The sequence below is a fragment of the Oncorhynchus kisutch genome, linkage group LG22, assembly GCF_002021735.2.
Source record: "Oncorhynchus kisutch isolate 150728-3 linkage group LG22, Okis_V2, whole genome shotgun sequence".
NCBI classification, from domain to species: domain Eukaryota; kingdom Metazoa; phylum Chordata; class Actinopteri; order Salmoniformes; family Salmonidae; genus Oncorhynchus; species Oncorhynchus kisutch.
Window position 1 is genome coordinate 33,089,324 of NC_034195.2, and position 25,218 is coordinate 33,114,541.

General features: G+C 43.3%; 2 protein-coding genes across 6 annotated transcripts in view; one reads left to right on the forward strand and one right to left on the reverse strand.

The window, feature by feature from the left end:
- LOC109867124 (ELKS/Rab6-interacting/CAST family member 1) overlaps positions 1-20,151 on the forward strand; it is a 39,963-nt gene extending 19,812 nt beyond the window's left edge. For 2 of the 5 annotated variants that reach the window (XM_020456059.2, XM_031801218.1), the window contains exons 8-21: positions 220-387; positions 1,206-1,373; positions 1,498-1,635; positions 1,807-1,947; positions 2,018-2,158; positions 2,244-2,437; positions 2,687-2,698; positions 2,978-3,113; positions 3,270-3,401; positions 5,858-6,018; positions 6,193-6,340; positions 6,683-6,778; positions 7,801-7,986; positions 17,597-20,151. In XM_020456059.2, coding sequence (XP_020311648.1) covers positions 220-387; positions 1,206-1,373; positions 1,498-1,635; positions 1,807-1,947; positions 2,018-2,158; positions 2,244-2,437; positions 2,687-2,698; positions 2,978-3,113; positions 3,270-3,401; positions 5,858-6,018; positions 6,193-6,340; positions 6,683-6,778; positions 7,801-7,986; positions 17,597-17,734 — 1,959 coding nt within the window. In that variant the 3' untranslated portion in view covers positions 17,735-20,151. Of the gene's footprint in view, positions 1-219; positions 388-1,205; positions 1,374-1,497; positions 1,636-1,806; positions 1,948-2,017; positions 2,159-2,243; positions 2,438-2,686; positions 2,699-2,977; positions 3,114-3,269; positions 3,402-5,857; positions 6,019-6,192; positions 6,341-6,682; positions 6,779-7,075; positions 7,154-7,800; positions 7,987-17,596 lie in introns of all 5 variants that reach the window. The other 3 variants (XR_004204790.1, XR_004204791.1, XM_020456061.2) reach the window with 3 other exon arrangements.
- Positions 20,152-20,494: 343 nt separating this feature from the next.
- On the reverse strand, positions 20,495-23,608 carry LOC109867525 (F-box/LRR-repeat protein 14-like). Its single transcript, XM_020456716.2, has one exon. The coding sequence runs from the start codon at positions 22,923-22,925 to the stop codon at positions 21,714-21,716; it is 1,212 nt and encodes a 403-aa protein (XP_020312305.1). The 5' UTR covers positions 22,926-23,608; the 3' UTR covers positions 20,495-21,713.
- Positions 23,609-25,218: the final 1,610 nt, after the last annotated feature.

A 25,218-nucleotide genomic window follows, 5' to 3' on the forward strand; every position in this document is an offset into this window, starting at 1 on the left:
CTGAGAGGTCAGAGGTCGGTACAATTCCTTCCAATCAGCTCAATATCAATCTGTTCTGTAGTTTTACATGTTCTCTTCATATCCCAACCCTCCTTCCTCTGCTCATCACCCTCTACCTCTCCTCTACATCCCTCTTTTGCTCTTGTTGTCCTCTTCTTCCACCTCTCCCTTCTTTCTCCTCTTCTACTCCCTCTCTCTCGCTGTCTTTCACTGTCTCAGATGGACCAGGTGAAGCAGGACTTGTCCAGGAAGGACACAGAGTTGCTGGGTTTGCAGACCAAGCTGGAGACTTTGACCAACCAGTTCTCTGATAGCAAGCAGCACATCGAGGTCCTCAAGGAGTCGCTGACCGCTAAAGAACAACGAGCTGCCATCCTACAGACAGAGGTACACACACATTTCAGAACGAGCAATATAAGTATATAGACACTCACTGGACAGTTTAAGTAAACCACCCCATTCACGAAAATTGATTGCCCCTACAGACAGTGAGCCATGTCTTGCTATGTAAAGAAGGCAGATGGGCATTGAGGCATTGTTACTGTTTGATTGAACAGTGACCTAAAGCGACTGAATGTGGTATGATCCTCGGTGCCAGGCATGTCGGATCCAGTATCTTAGAAACCGCCACCCTCAACAGCTTGTTGATGAGAGGTCGAAGGAGAATGGTAAGAATCGTGCAAGTTAACAGACAAATAATGCCGCAGTACAACAGTGATGTGCAGAATGGCATTTCGGAACCCACAACTCGTCAGTCTGTCACGGATGGGCTACTACAGCAGACGACCACACCAGTTTCCACTCCTATCAGTGAAAAACAAGAAGAAGCGGCTCCAGTGGGCACGCCATCACCAACACTGGACAATTGAGGAGCGGAAAAACATTGCCTGAAACATGACAGTGAGTTCAGTTTACTTGAGTGGCCTGCAGACCTGCTCTGAATAGAGCATCTTTGGCCTGAGATGAATGTACCGCTGTCCAATCTGTAAGATGGAGGAATGCCATTGCATCAGCATGGACTAACATCCTTGTGGAACGTTACAACACCTTGTAGAATGCCCCAAAGAATACAGGCTGTTCTGGAGGCAACCGGGGGTCCTTCCCGATAATTGATGGGTATACCTAATAAACTGTTCGGTGAGTGTACAGCCCACACACACAGACCCAGTATGCTGAGTAGTTCTCCTCTGCCCTCTGCTGGCCAGGTGGATGCTTTGCGTCTGCGTCTGGAGGAGAAGGAGACCACACTGAACAAGAAGAGTAAACAGATCCAGGAGATGTCTGAGGAGAAGGGCACGCTCAACGGAGAGATCCACGACCTCAAGGACATGCTGGAGGTCAAGGAGCGCAAGGTCAACGTCCTGCAGAAGAAGGTGGGCCTCGACTATATAGCATGCTGTATAATACAATGGGATACATTACCTCGTACTACGTCGTATTTAGTAGACTTGTTCTGTATGTCTTTTGTCAAGCTCGTCTAATTTTGTGTGTGTCCAGATTGAGAACCTGCAGGAGCAGCTGAGAGACAAGGAGAAGCAAATGAGCAACCTGAAGGAGAGAGTCAAGTCTCTACAGGCAGACACCTCTAACACAGACACTGCTCTCACCACACTGGAGGAGTCCCTTGCTGAGAAGGTACACACACATGCAGACACACACACTGACTCCAACAGAGACACAAGCAATGTGTGTTATTTAAAGTCATGCCGTGTCTGTCCTGGATGTTTGTAGTCCTCTCATATGGGCTCTGAATTGACGTGACGATGATGATGCTCTGTGCCTCCCCTCCTATTCTCTCCCCTGTAGGAGCGTATCATCGAGCGTCTGAAGGAGCAGAGAGACCGAGACGACAGGGAGAAGACTGAGGAGATCGACAGCAACAAGAAAGAGCTGAAGGATCTGAAGGAGAAAGTCAGTCTGCTGCAGGGAGATCTGTCTGACAGAGAGGTGAACACACACACACACACACACACACACACACTGTTGACACATTTTATTAACCCCACCCTCTCTCCAGACTAACCTGTTGGACCTGAAGGAGCATGCGTCGTCCCTGGCTTCCTCAGGGCTGAAAAAAGACTCCAAGCTGAAGACTATGGAGATCTCTCTGGAGCAGAGGAAGGAGGCGTGTCTCAAACTGGAGAACCAGCTCAAGAGGGTGAGGTATTTGCCTTAGACACTGATCTAAGACCACTTTTGCTGTGTGTGTGTGTGTGTCTGACTGTGTGTGTGTCTGTTTCCAGGCCCAGAATGCGACGTTGGAGGCCAAAGCGAACACAGAGCTGTCGGAGCGCATCACCTCCCTGGAGAGGGAAGTTACCCGACACCGAGAGGATTCTGGGAAGGCTCAGGCGGAGGTGGACCGACTGCTGGAGATCCTGAGAGAGATGGAGAATGAGAAGAATGACAAGGACCGCAAGATCAATGAGCTGGAGAGGTGTGTGTGGTGTTTATCTTTCTCTGACCCTGACTGTTTGTTTGTGTCTGTGTGTCTGACTCATAGACTCTGTAAACAGCAGTCTATCTATAGAAATGTGTATGCGCTCCTACATGGTCTAATGTAGTTGTTTTCTTCTGAAATACCACACGGTCCTACTCTTCTCCTTCCTTCTCATCTTCTTGCTCTCTGAATCTGTGTTTCTCTCTCCTGCCTTGTCTTTTCGCTGGAACTCTGTCTCCTCTCCAGTCAGTCCACCAGGTTAGTAACATGTTTTCTACATGGCCTCTATGTACTGGTTTGACTTCCTCCATCCCATTCTCCCATCCCCCCTCTCTTCTTCTCCTCAATTGCTTTTGCTCTCCCTCCCCCTCCCCTCCTGCTCTCATTTTCACCAGTTTCTTCACCCCGCTTCACTTTCTCTCTCTCCCCCCTCTTTCTGTCTATCTCCCTCTCACTCTGTGATGCTTCAGTGTAATGTGTGTACGCCTATGGGATTGTGTGTAACCCAGTCCTCCTGTGTCCCATGGTGCCCTGCAGACAGACCAAGGACCAGAGTAAGAAGGTGGCATCACTGAAACAAAAGGAGCATGTGGAGAAGAGTAGGAACGCCCAACTTGTGGACGAAGCCAAAAAGAGAGAGGACAATATCTCCGAGAGCTCTCAACAGGTCAAGGTGAGGCGGGGGGGCTGTATCAATGTATGCGACTAATGTCAACACTCAAAGAAAGCTTCCCTTGTTGTACTAAATGTAGTTCGACATCAATATCCTTAATTGTCTTCCTCTGTCTTCTCTCCTCCTCCTGTCCTCTTCTCTTCCTCTCCCCTCCAGGACTCTCTACGGTTGAAGACGGAACGTATCGAGGAGTTAGAGGAGGCTCTGCGAGAGAGTGTTCAGATCACAGCGGAGAGAGAGATGGTGCTGGCACAGGAGGAGGCTGCCAGGAACCACCAGGAAAAACAGGTACGCTCACATGCAACAGAAGTACACATGCACGCACTCACACACACACTTGCAACACAAATACACACACATGCAACAGAAGTACACATGCACGCACCCACACACACACTTGCAACACAAATACACACACATTCACAAGTGGACACACAAACGCACACACTAAAAGAACAGCTTGAGAAGTGCGCACACACATACACGTACAAAGCTACACGAACACAGACACACACACAGACGGCTTCTGTCAGCCCTGCTTGCTACGTTTCACTCTCCCTGCTATCCCTCCTTTTCTCAGTTTTCTTATCTCTAATGTTCTTCTGTTTTATCTCTGCTACTCACTGCCTCTCAGAAGCACTCACACAAACCAATGCATGAGTCCAACAACGCCCACTTTAAGTGGTCTAAGGTATGACATAACAATGCCCCCTCTGTTGTATTTCACCCTTTGGATCAGTAGTAGCTCTTTAGACCATGTTATCATGTACCATTTACCTACTATTCCCTTTGAAATGACATGGCGTCAACTAAACTAGAACCTTCTGGTTAGAGCCTGACCCATGTTATTTTGGGAGTTCTATTCCGATGTCTAGGAGGCAAAACGTACCGATATATTTGCAGATAAACTGTTTTACATCGGGGAAATCGAAAAGGTGTGTTTCCCACACTGAATTCTCGTAAAATGTCCAATAACTATGCTTCAAATGTTAATTTCATACATTGTGTCAATGACACAACATGAGAATGGCTGCCAGTGTTCACTTTTTTCATCTTATTTATTGAATATCGGTGGAGTTCATGTCCGATACCGATTTATAGAGTTAAAAGGCCAATATCGGCCCGATTTTTTTATTGTATTTTTTTTTATTACCAGTGTGCAGATTTTAATATTGGTGGTACATATTTCTAGTAATGTCAATCTGCAACTAGTTGGTAATCGATGATTATACTAACATGTGTATTGATGGTATAATTTAGTATTTACAATGCACCCAAAACAATTCAATAGTTATTATTTAGCCATATTGAGTTGTACTGTTAACAATGTGACTTCTATGTAAATGCCAGGTAAATGAAAGTACCACAGTGAGTAGTATATTTAGTGCTGTTTAGAGCTGTCATTGGAGCCCCTTGTTGTACATCCGTCTCCTCAGTGGCGTTGGGTCCAGAAACAAACCCTGGCCCAGGGGTCGGCAAAACCACACAGCAAAGTATTTATTTTTTATGAAAGGATTTTAGTTTTTGGTCAAACGTTTTCAGCTAAAAATGAGAATCTATTCACCAAGTTTTCCCACTATAAAAAAAAAAGAAGAGACGTGATCGTGTCTCAATGTAATCAAAGTATGAAATTAGTGTGATTTTAAAATACAATCTCTTTTTGGGCTTAGTTGTGGTCAATTTGCAGTGTACAAATTATTATAATTATGTTCCGACCCCTGACCAGTCGATCCGACAAAATCCAACCTACAGCTGAATTTAGTTGCCTAGCGCTGTTCACCATATTGCTGGTCTATTACCCATCAATCCATTCAGATTTACACTAGTTCCTAGGGGCAGCGGTGGAAAAAGTACTTCATTGTCATACTTGGGTAAAAGTAAAGATATGTTAATAGAAAATGACTCAAGTAAAAGTGAAAGTCTTCCAGTAAAATACTACTTGAGTAAAAGTAAAAAATGATTTGGTTTTAAATATACTTAAGTGTCAAAAGTACGCAGTGGTCTAAGGCATTGCATCTCAATGCTAGAGGCGTCACTACAGACCCTGGTACGATTCCAGGCTGTATCGCAACCGGCCGTGATTGGGAGTCCCATAGGGCAGCAGATAATTGAATCAGCGTCGTCCTGGTTAGGTTTTGGCCGGGGTAGGCCAAATAAGAATTTGTTCTTAACTGACTTGCCTGGCTAAATAAATAAAATACATTTCTTGTTTTTTACATTAACGGATAGTCAGGGGCATACTCAGACTCCATTTACAAACGAAGCATTTGTGTTTAGTGAGTATGCCAGATCAGAGGCAGTAGGGATGACCAGAGATGTTCTCTTGATAAGTGTGTGAATTGGACCATTTTCCTGTCAAAATGTAACTAGTACTTTTGGGTGTCAGGGAAAATGTATGGAGTAAAAAGTACATTATTTTCTTTAGGAATGTATTGAAGTAAAAGTTGGCAAAAATATAATAAGTAAAGTAGAGACCCCAAAAAACTACTTAAGTAGTACTTTAAAGTATTTTTTTACCACTGGCTAGGGTGTAAGGGCTAGTGCCTAAGGGTTAGGGGTTCTTTCTGGACAGAGCCATGTTTTCAATAACATACAACCTCTGATGGCCCTCCCTCTTTAGAGTGCCTTTGATTGACAGTTCATAAAAATTGGTCTACAGTTTCTTTGAATGATGAACACGTCTCATACATTTTCACTTTCTCTGCTCGTGTGTTTGTACTATCTTCATTCTATGGTGTGTGCAGATTGAGGAGCTGCTGGGCGCCATGGAGAAGGTGAAACAGGAGCTGGAGTCCATGAGGGCCAAGCTGTCATCTACCCAGCAGTCCCTGTGTGAGAAGGAGGCCCATCTGACCACGCTGAGGGCTGAACGCAGGAAACACCTGGAGGAGGTGCTGGAGATGAAGTAAGACAAACATACACTGTTTCCACCCCCCCCCCCCCACACACACACTTTACCAAGTCAACAAACATGTTACAGTCAGGTAATGTTGTAAAACTCCCAGGTAATAGAATATCCTGCACTGTGTAGATGACTCATTATTCTGAAATACCACCCTGTAATTCCTCCTCGGTGCAGACAGGAGGCGCTGCTGGCAGCCATCAGTGAGAAGGATGCCAACATCGCCCTGCTGGAGCTGTCATCGTCCAAGAAGAAGAAGACGCAGGATGAGGTGGCTCTGCTGAAGAGAGAGAAGGACCGTCTGGTACAACAGCTCAAACAGCAGGTAGGGAACACTACCTCGTCAGGTGACCTGGGTCTGACCACATATGCCACTGTGACATTAAAGCTGTATTTCAATAATGCTAAATCTCTTCCTCTACTCATCTCCTCACCTGAAATGGGGAGAGACTAAACAGACCTTAGATAGTTTATAGCTTTTGACTTTGCAGCGAGTGTCAAAATCAAGAGTAGGCAGCCTTAAACTCCTCTCGGCACAGCTGGCTGCTCGATGCACTGTGAGTATGCTGGTAAAATGTTTTCCTTAAGTCTCTCTCCCTGAAATCCTTTCCACATTCTCCTCTCTTCCCCCTTTCTCCTCCATCCTCCCTTTTTCTCGCTCTCTCAGACTCAGAACCGTATGAAGCTAATGGCAGACAACTATGGGGACGACCACCTGAAGACCGCCCCCGACCAGACCAATCACAAACCTTCTCCAGATCAGGTGAGTACCCAGTCAACCAAACAGAATCCTATATATCTAGATAAAATGTGTTGTTGTGATAACACATCTGCAGCTTAACCAGAATACACTTTCTTTCTCCACTATATGAAGTCATGTCAACTGTCTTTCTGTCCCTAAAGTGAAATTGAATCATCACTCCTAATATAAACAATTTCATCTTTCTTCAGCACCTAAACCTAAGTGTTATCTCTCGCACTCTTTGTTCTGTCCCGTGCACACACACTAACCAAGTGTTCTTTTCTAATGCTGCAATTGGCTAAACCATCTGTCCAATAGGATGATGAGGAGGGTATCTGGGCATAGCCAACCCTGTGCCCTCCTCCCCTCTCTCTCTCTGCCAATTTGTTCAGAAGGGTGAGCATGAATGAACGCCAGTCATCTGTCCATTCTTCACCACCTCCCTGGCATGTTTTCTCTTACTCCATCGTTCAGTGTGTTAGTTCTGCTCCTCCATTTTGTCTTGTCATCCGTTTCTCTCACCATTTTACTTTGGTCCATGCAGTGTTTGGTACATGTTGTCTGTTCTCATATTTGTAATTTCTGTGGGAATGTTATCACTGTTGTTAATGTGTTACCATGGTAATGGTGCTCTGTCAAGTTATGGCAACGCATTCAGTGTTTGTCTGCCAACCACATACTGTAGCTTGTGTCTGTGAACAACTGAGTAAATCAAATAGTCACACACACACACACACACACACACACACACACACACACACACACACACACACACACACACACACACACACACACACACACACAGCAGGACACACTTTTGTCCAACATACCATACTCCACATTCCCATCTCCTTAATGCATGTGAGATGCAGCCTTATTCTTCTTCCTTCTGCATGTTCCATGCTTTTGGTTTAGCATGGTTAAGCCTCTGAAAACACACTGGGGACCTAATGAAATGTCATTTTTCTTATCTCTTCCTTTATCCAACTGGTTCCTTCATTTCTTTCTCCCCTCCCTCTCCCCCTTCCCATTGTCCCCTCAAGATGATCCCCCCTCTCCTGTCCCTGAGTGAAAATCGCAGTAAGCTGAAGCTCTACATCGACCACCTGACTGACCTCTGCCACGACCGAGACCCCAGCATCCTCAGTGACCTGACCCCGCCCGCCCACTATCACCACGCCAACTCAGCAGCCTGGGAGGAGGAGCTACACAAGTTGACTCTGGAGCAGGTAACAGTCGGTATTTAATGTCATAAGAAGGAATTCCCCTCGACCACGCCCACAAATTGGGGAAAACCAAACATTCTTTCTCATTGACCGTCATTGTAAAAGAGCCAACTTCGACGTATATTTTTTGTTATACAGAAATACTAATCTGGAAGTGAAAGAAAAGCACACCTGTTTCGGCGAGATGCTGGCTAGCGGAGAAGAACACTTGAAAAAGAAAAGGGGAGCCGCACACACTAGGAGCTCAGATGCAATAATTGTATAACCTAATAACCAACAATTCAACAGACCAAGCTGTCTTCATCAGGGTATGATGAAGTTGGCTCTTTTACGTTGGTGCAGTGAGTTGGTCCAGTACGGGGTATGATGAAGTTGGCTCTTTTACGTTGGTGCAGTGAGTTGGTCCAGTCGGTGTATGATGAAGACAGCTTGTTTGTCGTAATGTTGGTTATTAGGTTATAAAATGATTGCATCTGAGCTCCTAGAGTGTGCGGCTCTCCTTTTATTTTTCATACGGAAATACCAAAACATGCCAAAAAGCTGCTGTGTTGTTCAATGTACATGTAACCTAGTCAAATCTACGAACCTATGGTTCATAATGCTCAATGTAGGGAAATGGAGCCTTTGAGAAGAGTCCTGTAGCTTTAGGCTGTTTGGTACGGAAGAGTGGAAAATTGTGCCTTCAGAAAGTATTCATACCCCTTGACTTAATCCACATATCGTTGTTACAGCCTGAATTAAAAATGGATTAAATATATTATTTTCTCACCCATCCACACACAATACCCCATAATGACAGTGAAAACATGTTTGATAGCAAATTTTGGGGAGAAATGAAATACAGAAATATCTAATTTACATAACTATTCACACCCCTGAGACAATACTTTGTAGAAGCACCTTTGGCAGCGATTACAGCTTTGAGTTGGCTTGGGTATGTCTGTATCAGCTTGGCACATATAGATATGGGGATTTTTCTTGCAGATTTTCTCAAGCTCTGTTAAGTTATACAGTGCCTTCGGAAAGTATTCAGACCCTTTGACTTTTTTCACATTTTGTTACAACCTTATTCTTAAATTGTTTAAATAAATAAAATACCTCAGCAATCTACACACAATACCCCATAATAACAAGGCGAAAAACAGGTTTTTAGAAATTTCTGCAAATGTATTAACAAAAAAACAAACGCCTTATTTACAAATGTATTCAGACCTTTTGCTATGAGACTCAAAATTGAGCTCAGGGACATCCTGTTTCCATCGATCATCCTTGAGATGTTTCTACAACTTGTTTGGAATCCACCTGTGGTAAATTCTATTGCTTGGACATGATTTGGAAAGGCACACGCCTGTCTATATAAGGTCTCACAATTGACAGTTCATGTCAGAGCAAAAACCAAGCCATGAGGTCGAAGAAATTGTCCGTAGAGCTCCAAGACAGGATTGTGTCAAGGCACAGATCTAGGGAAGGGGTACCAAAACATTTATGCAGCATTGAAGGTCGCCAGGAACACTGTGGCCTCCATCATTCTTAAATGGAAGAAGTTTAGAACCACCAAGACTCTTCCTAGAGCTGGCCGCCCGGCCAAACTGAGCAATCGGCGGAGATGAGCCTTGGTCAGGGAGGTGACCAAGAACCCGATGGTCACTCTGACAGAGCTTCAGAGTTCTTCTGTGGAGATGGGAGAACATTCCTGAAGGACAACCAACTCTGCAGCACTCCACCAATCAGGCCTTTATGGTAGAGTGGCCAGATAAAAGCCACTCCTCAGTAAAAGGTCTTCTCCAAGGTGGCATAGCAGTTCAGACGTCTTTTGTCCTCGTCTTGTCGTGTCCTGTATATATATATATATTTACAACTTTTTCACATACATTTTATTTTTATTTTCCATCAACTCATCTTCAAAACACTCTCCTGCAACCCGCTTCACCAATGTATATTTATAAAAAAGTATTATTTACCTCAGATCTGTAATCCTCCAAGAAGCTAGCCAGAAACTCCAGGAGGCTGGCCTGAAACTAGCCAGAAGCTAATCCAGAAGCTAGTTCAGAAGCTAGTTGGCTCCTTTACTGGCAAGTCGTTGGTGTTCAGCTAACCACGGTTTGTGGTCATCGGCTATCCTTTGGCTCGAAAGTCTATCGCCAGTTCTGTACGGCGCAGCGCGGCTCGGAGCGGAGCATACCGGACCAATTTTTCTCTCCATGTCCCTGGATTTCGACTGCTCTCTGGACATTCATGCCCGGATCTCACAGCTAGCTAGCTGCTATCCGTGTGACTATCGGCCTTCGTCGATTCCGGAGCAAACATCAATTGTTCCGGAGCTAGCAAGCTCCGTCAATCACTCCTGAGTTCCATCAATCGCACCTGGGCTGGAGTCGCCTATCCGGACCCGTTTTGCTGCCTTCGCGGAGCCCCACCGGGCCTTCACAACTGGACTGCCGACGTTATCTACCCGAAGGAGTTATTCGGCTGGCTCCTCCGTCGCGACGTTACCTGAACGCCCATCTGCGGCCTGCTAACCGTTAGCTGTCTTACCGGCTGCTATCTGAATAGACAATCGGACAATTTTTTTATTATTTTTATTATTATTATTATGTTTTCTTCTTGGGCCTCTATAACTATATCTATTGTTTTTATTTTTGTTGTTGTTGTGTGATTTGGATTGATCCCCTCTACCACACGGAACCCCACTAATCTACTGACGGAGCGCAGGAGGTGGCTAACAACAGACCTCCATCCTATGCTAGCTTGCTACCGATGCCCTGGCTAGCTGTCTAAATCACCAACCAACCTCTCCACTCACCGGACCCTTTTGATCACTCGACTAAGCATGCCTCTCCTTAATGTCAATATGTCTTGTCCATTTCTGTTCTGGTTAGTGTTTATTGGCTTATTTCACTGTAGAGCCTCTAGTCCTGCTCACTATACCTTATCCAACCTATTAGTTCCACCACCCACACATGCAATGACATCTCCTGGTTTCAACGATGTTTCTAGAGACAATATCTCTCTCTTCATCACTCAATACCTAGGTTTACCTCCACTGTATTCACATCCTACCATACATTTGTCTGTACAATATACCTTGATGCTATTTTATCGCCCCCAGAAACCTCCTTTTACTCTATGTTCCAGACGTTCTAGACGACCAATTCTCATAGCTTTTAGCCGTATCCTTATTCTACTCCTCCTATGTTCCTCTGGCGATGTAGAGGTGAATCCAGGCCCTGCAGTGCCTAGCTCCACTCCTATTCCCCAGGCGCTCTCTTTTGACGACTTCTGTAACCGTAATAGCCTTGGTTTCATGCATGTTAACATTAGAAGCCTCCTCCCTAAGTTTGTTCTATTCACTGCTTTAGCACACTCTGCCAACCCGGATGTTCTAGCTGTGTCTGAATCCTGGCTTAGGAAGACCACCAAAAACTCAGACATTTTAATTCCAAACTACAACATTTTCAGACAAGATAGAACTGCCAAAGGGGGCGGTGTTGCAATCTACTGCAAAGATAGCCTGCAGAGTTCTGTCCTACTATCCAGGTCTGTACCCAAACAATTTGAACTTCTACTTTTAAAAATCCACCTCTCTAAAAACAAGTCTCTCACCGTTGCCGCCTGCTATAGACCACCCTCTGCCCCCAGCTGTGCTCTGGACACCATATGTGAACTGATTGCCCCCCATCTATCTTCAGAGTTCGTGCTGCTAGGCGACCTAAACTGGAACATGCTTAACACCCCAGCCATCCTACAATCTAAACTTGATGCCCTCAATCTCACACAAATAATCAATGAACCTACCAGGTACCTCCCCAAAACCTTAAACACGGGCACCCTCATAGATATCATCCTAACCAACTTCCCCTCTAAATACACCTCTGCTGTCTTCAACCAAGATCTCAGCGATCACTGCCTCATTGCCTGCATCCGTAATGGGTCAGCGGTCAAACGACCTCCACTCATCACTGTAAAACGCTCCCTGAAACACTTCTGCGAGCAGGCCTTTCTAATCGACCTGGCCGGGGTATCCTGGAAGGATATTGATCTCATCCCGTCAGTAGAGGATGCCTGGATATTTTTTTTAAATGCCTTCCTAACCATCTTAAATAAACATGCCCCATTTAAGAAATTTAGAACCAGGTACAGATATAACCCTTGGTTTTCCCCAGACCTGACTGCCCTTAACCAACACAAAAACATCCTATGGCGTTCTGCATTAGCATCGAACAGCCCCCGTGATATGCAGCTGTTCAGGGAAGCTAGAAATCATTATACACAGGCAGTTAGAAAAGCCAAGGCTAGCTTTTTCAAGCAGAAATTTGCTTCCTGCAACACTAACTCAAAAAAGTTCTGGGACACTGTAAAGTCCATGGAGAATAAGAACACCTCCTCCCAGCTGCCCACTGCACTGAAGATAGGAAACACTGTCACCACTGATAAATCCACCATAATTGAGAATTTCAATAAGCATTTTTCTACGGCTGGCCATGCTTTCCACCTGGCTACTCCTACCCCGGACAACAGCACTGCACCCCCAACAGCAACTCGCCCAAGCCTTCCCCATTTCTCCTTCTCCCAAATCCATTCAGCTGATGTTCTGAAAGAGCTGCAAAATCTGGACCCCTACAAATCAGCCGGGCTAGACAATCTGGACCCTTTCTTTCTAAAATTATCTGCCGAAATTGTTGCCACCCCTATTACTAGCCTGTTCAACCTCTCTTTCGTGTCGTCTGAGATTCCCAAAGATTGGAAAGCAGCTGCGGTCATCCCCCTCTTCAAAGGGGGGGACACTCTTGACCCAAACTGCTACAGACTTATATCTATCCTACCGTGCCTTTCTAAGGTCTTCGAAAGCCAAGTCAACAAATAGATTACCGACCATTTCGAATCTCACCATACCTTCTCTGCTATGCAATCCGGTTTCAGAGCTGGTCATGGGTGCACCTCAGCCACGCTCAAGGTCCTAAACGATATCTTAACCGCCATCGATAAGAAACATTACTGTGCAGCCGTATTCATTGATCTGGCCAAGGCTTTCGACTCTGTCAATCACCATATCCTCATCGGCAGACTCGACAGCCTTGGTTTCTCAAATGATTGCCTCGCCTGGTTCACCAACTACTTCTCTGATAGAGTTCAGTGTGTCAAATCGGAGGGTCTGCTGTCCGGACCTCTGGCAGTCTCTATGGGGGTGCCACAGGGTTCAATTCTTGGACCGACTCTCTTCTCTGTATACATCAATGAGGTCGCTCTTGCTGCTGGTGAGTCCCTGATCCACCTCTACGCAGACGACACCATTCTGTATACTTCCGGCCCTTCTTTGGACACTGTGTTAACAACCCTCCAGGCAAGCTTCAATGCCATACAACTCTCCTTCTGTGGCCTCCAATTGCTCTTAAATACAAGTAAAACTAAATGCATGCTCTTCAACCGATCGCTACCTGCACCTACCCGCCTGTCCAACATCACTACTCTGGACGGCTCTGACTTAGAATACGTGGACAACTACAAATACTTAGGTGTCTGGTTAGACTGTAAACTCTCCTTCCAGACCCATATCAAACATCTCCAATCCAAAGTTAAATCTAGAATTGGCTTCCTATTTCGCAACAAAGCATCCTTCACTCATGCTGCCAAACATACCCTTGTAAAACTGACCTTCCTACCAATCCTCGACTTTGGCGATGTCATTTACAAAATAGCCTCCAATACCCTACTCAACAAATTGGATGCAGTCTATCACAGTGCAATCCGTTTTATCACCAAAGCCCCATATACTACCCACCATTGCGACCAGTACGCTCTCGTTGGCTGGCCCTCGCTTCATACTCGTCGCCAAACCCACTGGCTCCATGTCATCTACAAGACCCTGCTAGGTAAAGTCCCCCCTTATCTCAGCTCGCTGGTCACCATAGGATCTCCCACCTGTAGCACACGCTCCAGCAGGTATATCTCTCTAGTCACCCCCAAAACCAATTCTTTCTTTGGCCGCCTCTCCTTCCAGTTCTCTGCTGCCAATGACTGGAACGAACTACAAAAATCTCTGAAACTGGAAACACTTATCTCCCTCACTAGCTTTAAGCACCAACTGTCAGAGCAGCTCACAGATTACTGCACCTGTACATAGCCCACCTATAATTTAGCCCAAACAACTACCTCTTTCCCAACTGTATTTAATTTTAATTTATTTATTTATTTTGCTCCTTTGCACCCCATTATTTTTTATTTCTACTTTGCACATTCTTCCATTGCAAAACTACCATTCCAGTATTTTACTTGCTATATTGTATTTACTTTGCCATCATGGCCTTTTTTGCCTTTACCTCCCTTCTCACCTCATTTGCTCACATTGTATATAGACTTGTTTATACTGCATTATTGACTGTATGTTTGTTTTTACTCCATGTGTAACTCTGTGTCGTTTTTATCTGTCGAACTGCTTTGCTTTATCTTGGCCAGGTCGCAATTGTAAATGAGAACTTGTTCTCAACTTGCCTACCTGGTTAAATAAAGGTAAAATAAATAAATAAATAAATAAAAAGGCACCTGACGGCCCGCTTGGAGTTTGTCAAAAGGCACCTAAAGACTCTCAGACCATGAGAAACAAGATTCTCTGATCTGAATGCCAAGCATCACGTCTGGAGGAAGCCTGGCACCATCCCTACGGTGAAGCGTGGTGGTAGCATCATGCTGTGGGGATGTTTTTCAGCGGCAGGGACTGGGAGAGTAGTCAATTTGATAAATTTTAGAATAAAATTGTAACGAACAATGTGGAAAAAGTCACGGGGTGTGAATACTTTCCGAATTAAATAGACAGGTGTTTTTTTCTAAATCATGTCCAAATAATTGATTTGGCCATAGGTGGACTCCAATCAAATTGAAGTGACATCTCAAGGATTATCAAAGGAAATTGAATGGACCTGAGCAAAATGTTTCACTGTCATAGCAAAAAGGGTGTGAATACTGATGGAATATTTCAGTATTTTATATATATATATATATATTTTTTTAACTGTCACTATGGGTGGGTGTGAGGTATTGTGTGTAGATGGGTGAGAGAAAAACCCCCACATTTATTCCATTTTGAATTCAGACTAACACAAAAGTGGAATAAGTCAATGGGTATGAATACTTTCTGAAGGCACTAGCTATGTGTGTGAAACAGTTAATCACATGTAACATTTGACTCGTGGTAGTATATTCTGTTCGTAACTCCACTCACTAGTAACATTATAGTCTGTTTGTTGGTCTTGACTGCATGGTATCTAGCTAGCACTCACATGGCTAATGTTAGTGCCGGCATGAGGGAAGCCCTACAGTATGACGTTATTCTAAGTAGTAATAACGCTTGAGAGCAGGCAATGTTGTAAAGGCATCTTCATGTACTTTTCTTAAATGTATACTGAACAAAAATATAAACGCAACAAATTCAAAGATTTGACTGAGTTACGGTTCATATAAGGAAATCAGTCAATTTAAATCAAATCATGAGGCCCTAGTCTATGAATTTCACGTGACTGGGTATACAGATATTCATCTGTTGGTCAAAGATACGTTAAGAAAGGTAGGGGCGTGGATCAGAAATCCTGTCCGTATCTGGTGTGACCACCATTTGCCTTGTGCAGTGTGACACATCTCCTTGGCATAGAGTTGATCAGGCTGTTGATTGTGGCCTGTGGAATGTTGTCCCACTCCTCTTCAATGGCTGTGCAAAGTTGCTGGATATTGGCGGGAACTGGAACATGCTGTCGTATACGTCGATCCAGAGCGTCCCAAGCAGCCTCAATGGGTGACATGTCTGGTGAGTATGCAGGCCATGGAAGGACTGGGACATTTTCAGCTCCCAGGAATTGTGTACAGATCCTTGCGACATATGGTGGCAGATGAATGGCAAGACAATGGGCCCCAGGACCTTGTGATGGTATTTCTGTGCATTTAAATTGCCTTAGATAAAATGCAATTGTGTTCATTGCCCATACCATAAGCCCACCGCCACATGGTGCATTCTGGTCATGAAGTTGACATCAGAAAACCGCTTTCCAACACGTTAATCTATATGTGGTCTGCAGTTGTGAGGCCGGACTGCCAAATTCTCTAAAACAACATTGGTGGTGGATTATGGTAGAGAAATTAACATTAAATGATCTGGCAACGGCTCTGTTGGACATTCCTGCAGTCAGCATGCCAATTGTACGCTCCCTCAACTTGAGACATCTGTGGCATTGTGTGGTGACACAACTGCATGTTTTAGTGGATTTTATTTTCCCCCAACACAAGGTGTACCTGTGTAATGATCATGCTGTTTAATCAGCTTCTTGAAATGCCACCCGTCAGGTTGATGGATTATCTTGACAAAGTAGAAATGCTCAATAACAGGGATATAGACAAATTTGTGTACACAATATGAGAGAAATAAGCTTATTGTGCGTATGGAAAATGTATATCTTTTATTTCAGCTCTTGAAACATAGGACCAACACTTTACATGGTGCATTTATATTTTTGTTCAGTAGTTTTTGTAATTGACTTACTTGGCTGTCACAATAGCAAATTATCATCCTAGATATGTTGCATAACTACTTCCAGTCTTTACCTGCCCTTGAAAGGTCTAGGTATTTAGAAAAGTTGCTTATTGTTGGCTTGTCTATATGTCCTTTCTACTTGCCAGAGATCAGCTGGGGAGACAACCCTACCAAATGGCCCAAAGTAGCCCACGGTGAATCCCACCTACTTGGTGGAATCTCCAGTTTTGCATAAATATCCAATTGCAGAAGGTTATTCTAGCTTTAATTTGGATGGATACAGCGCACTAGTCCTTACTACAAGCTAACTAGCAAGCTTTATGCAATACACATAGATAGTTAGATATAAACAAAAATGTATTGACTAACCAGACCCCAGACCCCACAGCTTTCCATTTTCGTTGCGACGTAATAGCCTGAAACCGTGAGGTTTGTCTAACCTGGTCCATCTCCTTGGGCAGTTGATGAATCTTAATTTGGCTGTCCTTTTTCTCTGACTAACAAAATGATACGCAATATCTTTTCGGCATCTTAAAAGCAGGGCTTGCTAGTTAATCTGTTGGAATCGTCCCTTTGGCTGAGAATCGTGATGTACATTCCATGCCACATTCTGTCTGTTCATGCGAACATTTTTACATTTAGAATGAACATGTTTTTAGGTATAATGTAGTTAGTTGATTTAAGGCGACAAGTGCAGTACCAGTCAAGTTTGGACACCTACTCATTCAAGGGTTTTTCAAGAGTGTGCAAAGCTGTCATCAAGACAAAGGGTGGCTCAAATATAATATTTGGTTACTACATGAGTAATATGTGTTATTTCATACTTTTGATGTCGTCACTATTATTATACAATGTAGAAAATGGTACAAATAAAGAGAAACCCTTGAATGAGTAGGTGTGTCCAAACGTTTGACTGGTACTGTATGTTACAAATAACCAAACAAGCATGACTTGGACTATCCCTTCCTCTCTTGTTCCCTCTGTCTTTCTTTCCCTCTTTATCTTTCTGCACTCTGTTATCTAATGTTTTGATTTGCCTCAAGAAGAAATGGGGGTGGGGTTGGAGAAGTATGCTAACGCATTATCTCTCTTCCTTAGTTGGAACTGGAGTTGGAGTTGTGTGAGAAGGAGAGTGGGGAGCTGCAGGAGTATGCCAATTCAGTGCTGCAGCAGATCGCTGACTACTGCCCTGACATCCTGGAGCAGGTGGTCAACGCGCTGGAGGAGTCCTGCTGACCGCTCACCTTTACAGACCACCTCATGACCCCGAATGAGCTTCAGGCAACCTTCCTCCCATTTATTCACACATGATCAGGGCAGAGGGAAGACTGTACTGCACCCCCACATGCCCAATTATCATTCCTGGCGATATTGACCAGCCTGAGGACATGATGATGAACAGCCACAAAGTGGCCTAATGGTGGAGGGATGTAGCGGCCTGCCAGTCATGGGTTGTGTTCAGTAGGGCACGTCATACCAAAACGTTTTGAAAGAGAAAACAGAGGTAGCACTTTCAAAATGTTTTCTCTGGATTCATCCCTACTGACACAACCATTGTTTTCTCTTTGAATCTAAACCAGTGTTTTTTCTGAATGGTGGAGTGTCGTGGAATAAAAATATTTAGGAACCAGTGATTTAAACCAAATTTTTGCTATTTTATTTCCTTTGATTGGCCTTCAGAATCTCCTATGTGAGTTACTGGACAACAAACCTTTTCCCTCAACTCCCCACCTAGATCTATTGCGAGAAACACCTAGCTGAGTTTTGCTGACTAAATGTAAGGCTTTAGCTATGGCTGACGTACTGCGTGTTCTGTGAACGGCTCTTAAGACAGAGGGAAGAATCCTAACTTGAATTTCCACACACATTTCCCATTGACATCAATGTCTAATTTATGTGAAACTGAGGTACACTAGCTTCTCGAGTTAGGAGAGAGAGAGAGAGCAGTTGATTTGAATGGTTTTGCACACAGCACTCCCTTCTATATGAGGTATGCAATGTTAGTTTATTTTCAGTCATAGCCAGCATCCCAAATGATACCCAATTCCCCACATTGTATACTTATTTTGTCAAAAGTAGTGCACTAAACAGAATAGGGTGTCATTTGGGATGCTACCATAGAGTGGCCTTTGAGCGTGCACAGGGATCAGTACTGGACCTAAATGAGGGACCTTTTTTATTCCTCAGTTCTATTGGTGCTACAGCATGGCATAAGACATCAATAAAGATCTAATCCACCAGTCACATGATCTCATCCAAAGTTTCTATAGATATGACTTTTAAACTAGAATTCATTTTTTTTATTGAATTACATTCCCTTAGATGTAAATGTTGCCCGTTCACTGCGTCTGTCCAACGCTTCAGAGCTAACTATGGTTCTTAATGTAATGAGATTATAGGGAATCCTAGTTAAAAAGACATGAAGGTCACTTCTCAGTGGGTTTGAACTTTTTAAAATCAGTTTGTAAATAACTCATCAAATACGTACAGTGACTATATAAAGGTAACCCAGTGGAAGATGTTGTGAATTCTGTTTAAAATATATATATATATACAAGTGAGAAGCTAAAGCAGTGCAGTCCCGTGTGTCTCAATTTGTCTGCAGACAAGATGTATTTGACAGTACTGCCATAAGTCGCGAAGTCATGTTCTATATATACATATACAAAGTATGATGTTGACCATATGGATATATGCATTGAAATGTTTGCACAGAATCGTGAGGAGCAAGTCCCTTTGAACAGTTGTGGATCGTGTCCTCAGCTAAAACTGGAGAAATGTGTCAAACTTTTAATGTGTCAAATTAACTACAAACATGTTCAAACCGTGACTGTGTAGAGGGAGACTACTTTTTTTGCATTTATTTCTAAATTGTTCATTTTTTATATACACACCTTTGCCACATATGTAAACCTTTTACCCTTAGGTTCCAGTGTTTTGTTTTTTCATGTCTGAGATGTGAATGGGTGTTTGTGGGAATGACGTGTTCCTCTTATGTTCTCTCACATAGTAGTCTGACCCTTTAGGACCGAGTATTCTCCAAACATGTTTGTCCTGTGGCCTGATTAGTGAGAGTTGTACTGTATAGAACAGACATCACTCTCTGCCAGTCTGGCATTTTGTAACTGCTATATACAGTGCATTCCTATGCCAATCAGTCAATGTTTGAACAATAATAAAAACCTACAGATCAGCTTGCTCTCCAGGACCAGAGTTGGAGACTAGGTTACTGTTCAGGTTCTTTTATCCTGCCTCTTGTCTATAGGCCCTATGATGATACTAATTTTGAATCACATCCTGGCAATCCCAGAAGTATTGACTGACCTGACAAAATCACGAGGTCAAACCAAAGGGTTCCACTCCTCAGCTTTCACCTATCCAGGTCGTTAGAATATAGTTTGATTCTAGGAAGGAGGAACAGGGCCTTTGCCTTAATGTCTGTGGACTCACCATTCTGTGATAACTTCATGTTTTTCATTTCGGAACAGTGCTTGCTGTTAAAGGGGCTACTACTACCAAAGTCATGGTTCACTTTTTTTTTTGCGTTTAAAGTTAATGTACTGCCTTCTGTGTTGATGAAAACAAGTAAAACTATGTAAAAAGAAGAGTATTTGCATTTTGTATATGTATGTAAATAAATATATCCTATCGATCTTTGACTCTGGGGATTTGTTTACAGGAGCACCATGTGTATATTTATCAGCAGAATTAAGTAACATTTCTGTCTCTTTTAATATCTGCCTCAATTGCTAAGAATGGTTATCATTCTCTCAGACCCTGTCCTGCTGTTAATCCAGTAAGGAGATGAGGTCAAATGTGACTGACAAGCCCTCCCCTCAACTTCTGGATAGGTGTGTGTAAGCAGTGACAGAAACTCCTAACGCCATGGTAGGTGGTAATCCACCTTTTTACTTCCATATGTATCAGGTTCAGATCAGCACACAAAGGGGATCGAAACAGAGGGCCCGATTTTGTCAAATTGGTTGTGCAACCTCAAACCTATAGTCAATCTGGTCATAATTGTTTCTGGACCAGGCATATATAATAGAGCAATAATGTTCTCAACACCCAGCACCTTCTGCCCTGTTTTTACAATAGGTAAACCACTTACTGGACAACAGAACTCAAATGAAAGAATTTCCCCCCAATAAACATTGTGCGTTTTTATTAATAAATATCACTATCGTATGAATATAAACATTTTAAATTAGCCTTAATACTCCAATATCTTTCCTTGGAGGCTTTACAGGAGAAAATATGTAGGTTATTGATATGTTGCATACAGAAATACATATTCTTGATAACCAAGGACAAGATAAAGGGCTTTATTCAATCTATCGCTGAAGCATTAGATTGCTCAAAGATTTAAAGGTTATTTCCGATTGCGCCGACATTTGCAGCGTTTACCGTGAATGCAGTCTCCACTAACGTGGGAACAGTGCCTTCAAATTTCAATCATGCTGTAACAACTTCCGCAACACAGATTGAATTGAGCCCAAAGTCTATTTCCACTCTCCATTCTAAAGTCCCCAGGAGGAAAAGGCAGTTTACCCCTGTCATATCCACACTGTTCATGTTGACAAGCTGGAGTAAGGCATATTACAATGTTTGATACAGTGGAACTCCTCAGGAATGGGAACTACCAATTAAAAAACAAAACACTTCAATTTGAAGTACAATGTTCTGGACTACAGCCATTCATAAAAAATACCTTCATTAACAAAATACTTCAGCTGAAGAAATCCCCTGCTCACACTTTCAATCCAAAGCGTTAACGCCTTTGTGCAGTGTTAAGGACTGTGTTTGAACAGAGATGTTTTGCATGAGTCATGTCTATCATCAATACTGGTAAACAGTTAAAGGGAAAGTTTAAAAATGAGTTTGTTTTGCATGGAAAGATGCTGTGTAGTGTGGTTGTGTCCCAGACAGTACAGTTTTTTGAATGGATGAGGTAGCTAGTCAAAACCTTATAGATGTGATACAGGGACAGGATAGTTAACACTGAAATAAGAAAGCAATTTTACCAAAATAAGGGGTGGAATATTGCTGTGACAGTGAATGTTTAAAAAGTGTTTCCTTCTGCTAAAATTAAGTCACAGTATTGTAGCTATTAAAGATAATGTAATAGTCTACGAGCTGTTCCGCTCAGGTAATCTCTGTGGATGAAAAATATTACAGTGAAAACCCCACTTGGCAGTTCATCCCAGTTTGGCTTTCACCTAACTTTCTCACTCTCCGTCATCTGCCAGAGTCCCAGGTTTAAAACTTTAAGGCACGGGAGCTGCGTTATCCTCTCCAGGCCCCGCTTGGTGATTTTGGTACACCCATACAGGTCGATACCAGTGAGCTGCGTCAGGTGGTCAGCAATCAGCTCCAGCCCCTTGTCAGTGATGCGTACACACTGCCCAATGTTCAGCGTCTTGAGCTCGTGCATCTGGCGCACCATCCGGTTGATCCCGTCGTCACTGATGTGGCAGGAGCACAGGGACAGAGACTTGAGCTGGTACAACCCCTGGGCGATGTAGGCCAGGCTCTGGTCACCTATCTTGTCGCAGAAGGAAACATCCAGGCCAGAGAGCTGCAGAGACCCCATGGCCAGGTGCATGATGCCCATGTCACTGATGTTGTCACAGGACCGCAGGTTGAGGCTTGACAGGTGATTCATGTTCGACAGATGGATCATACCTGCATCCGATATGCCTCCGCAGAAGCTGAGGTTGAGCACCTTGAGCTTGGCTAGTCCCTTGGAGACGTGTTTGAGGGACAGGTCTGTCAGTTTCTGGCAGTCCTGTAGTGTCATCTGCTCCAGGGAAAGGCAGCCTTCGGCTGCGCTTCGGGTCATCCCAGCCAGGTGACCGATGCCGACGTCTGACACATGCCTGCAGCTCCGCAAGTTAAGGCTCTTGAGTTTGTGCAAGCCCCAGGCGATGAGAAGAAGGCCTGTGTTGGTGATGTTACTGAGGCCTCCAAGTTCCAGCACCTCCAGGTTTTTGAGATACTGGGCAATCCTACCCAGGCTTGAGTCTGTGATTGGTTTGCAAAGGCTGAGGTTGAGGATTCGCAAGGACGGGATGTCTTGAACAAACGCATGTCCGAGGCCGTTGTCCGTGAGGTTAAAACAGCCACATAGGTTAAGGCTTTCGATGTTTGGCAGCCCCTGGATTACATAGCTTAGGCTTCGTCGCAAGCTTAGGATCTGGACCTTCCTAATGCCTCGGGTATGGAGGCTGGGGAACAGGGACGGGTTGGCCCTCCGCAGATGCAACTTCGCTTCCACCCCCCTCCACACAGACTTGTGATACGAAGCGTCCCTCCAGGCCGCACACACTTGGGCAACCCTACCTTTGTCCCTTACGTCCAAGTAACTGAAAATTATAGCTAAAATTTCCGGGAAGAGGCCAGATATGTGCGTTTCCATTTCAAACATGTTTGGAAAGGGAGAGGTTAGATAAAACTAACCAGGTATCCGTTTATTCGAGTAGGCTAGCTAACTGTTAGCTAGCTAAATTAGATAATGTTACTCAGGAAAATAACCTGTTCAAAGTCCAGCCATCTCTTCATAATGCATATCCAACAAGAAGTGTGGAGGTTGTGTTATAATAGCTAGGTTATAATTATATTATTCTAATCAAATGAGATAGCTAGCTAGCTACGTCCTACAAAAACTTGGGATAGCTAACGTTAGTTAGCGTACTTAAAGGCGGAAAACAGTGACGGTCAGGCGACTCTACCCAATTTCAAGTCAGATGACCGCTGTCGTTCTTCAAACGGATCCAGTCGGTCGTTCATTTTCAAAACAAAAAGTAGAAATGTATTTATGAAAACCGCAGTATCTGTTTCTTCTGTGTCATCGATTAAAATACAACGTTTCTATTAGCATTTCAGTTCTGTTGTGGGATTCTTCCTGTGCTGCCTTTGTCTGACCAACCATTTCAAACTAGCTTGCTACGCAGAAACAGTCAGCAGCACGTCCTTGCTTTGGGGGGTACAAAAACAATACACATAAACGATTGACATTAATACGAGGAAACGTAATAAATGTAATAGGTCCAAATTAACAACATAAATATTAAAAAGTTAGACATGTTACACATAATCACTTTTCTCAGAAATTATAAAGGATTTTTTGTGAACCACCCCTTTTAATTCTTGGTTTCGCCCAATTAGTAACAAGGGAGCTGTCCCCTGAAAGCTACTTGTGTTTTTTCTACTTGAACCACATTCTTTTAAATAAGTAATTTGTTATATAAATACACAATTTCATGAGTTTTAAAGTGAGTGCCCATACTCACGAATGGGCAGGAATGAACCATGTTGATAAATGTGACCTGGACCAGGGTACAACCCGGTTGCTTCATCAATAAAGACAAAGGCTAGTTATTATGCAATATTGTACAGCATCCCAAAGTTCACTTTTGGGATGTGGGATATTCGTTCTCACTCCTTGGTCGATTTTCACAACCTCTATTTGAATAACGTGTATACAGGCCTACAACAGCCAGAACATTTACTTCAAACCTCCTTCAAGTCACCTTCAGTGTCTGTCAGTAGGAAGTAGGGCCTGTATAACCAAACACAAACTCCTGATAGCATGAATGCTCTTCAAGGGCCATTGGAAACCAAATACTCCTTTTATCCTAATGGTCAGTTCACACCAGTGGTCAAACTCTGGTAAACACTCCATCTAAGGAGTAGGGGTGATGGTTTAGCATATGGTCCATAAGAAGAGTAAGAATATATTGAAATGTAATCAATCATCAAGGAACATTGTCTTGTGGGGGAAAGTGACAAAATGAGTGGTCCTTGGGAAAATGGGATGCAATTTTCATGAATCTATGTAAATATGAATCTTGTGTGATGTGTGTTTTGTCCTATATTTTTATTTAATTTATTTTTATTTTTAATCCCAGCGCCCATCCCTGCAGGATGCCTTTCTTTCCCTTTAGGTAGGAGAGCATTGTAAATAAGAATTTGTTCTTAACTGACTTGCCTAGTTAAATAAAGGTTCAATAAAAAAATGTAAAAAACGATTGATTATGAGACCCTATTAATGTCAAACTGTAGCATTAAGATTACTGCATAAATTGATGCCAATAATCAATCAATGTTTTATTAATGCCAGGGATGGGAAACTTATTTGAAGACACCCCCCCCCCCCCCCCCCCATTACATTTTTGTTGTTGTTGCAGAATTGCAGCAAACTTGCTTTAAAACTGCAACATTGTCTCTACACCACTTGGCAAAATGTATAGAATTGCACGAAATTAACTCCAAAACGTAGATTTTTTTGTGTGGCCTCAACCCCCATCAAAGTTGCCCATCCCTGAACTATGCCAAGGTACATTGAACCATTTGGCTCATGGTGGCCCAAAGCTCTATTAAGAACCTTTATGTTGGTGTTTCCTTTATTTTGGCAGTTACCTGATAATGAGAGACACGGGCTATTTCTTCACCTTTCCTTCTCACAATAAATTCAAATCATCAAATCAAATCAAATTTTATTTGTCACATACACATGGTTAGCAGATGTTAATGCGAGTGTAGCGAAATGCTTGTGCTTCTAGTTCCGACAATGCAGTAATAACCAACAAGTAATCTAGCTAACAATTCCAAAACTACTACCTTATAGACACAAGTGTAAGGGGATAAAGAATATGTACATAAAGATATATGAATGAGTGATGGTACAGAGCGGCATAGGCAAGATACAGTAGATGGTA

Coding starts and splice junctions, on each gene's coding strand:
- LOC109867525 (XM_020456716.2), bottom strand. CDS start 22,925: ATGTTTGAAATGGAAACGCACATATCTGGCCTCTTCCCGGAAATTTTA.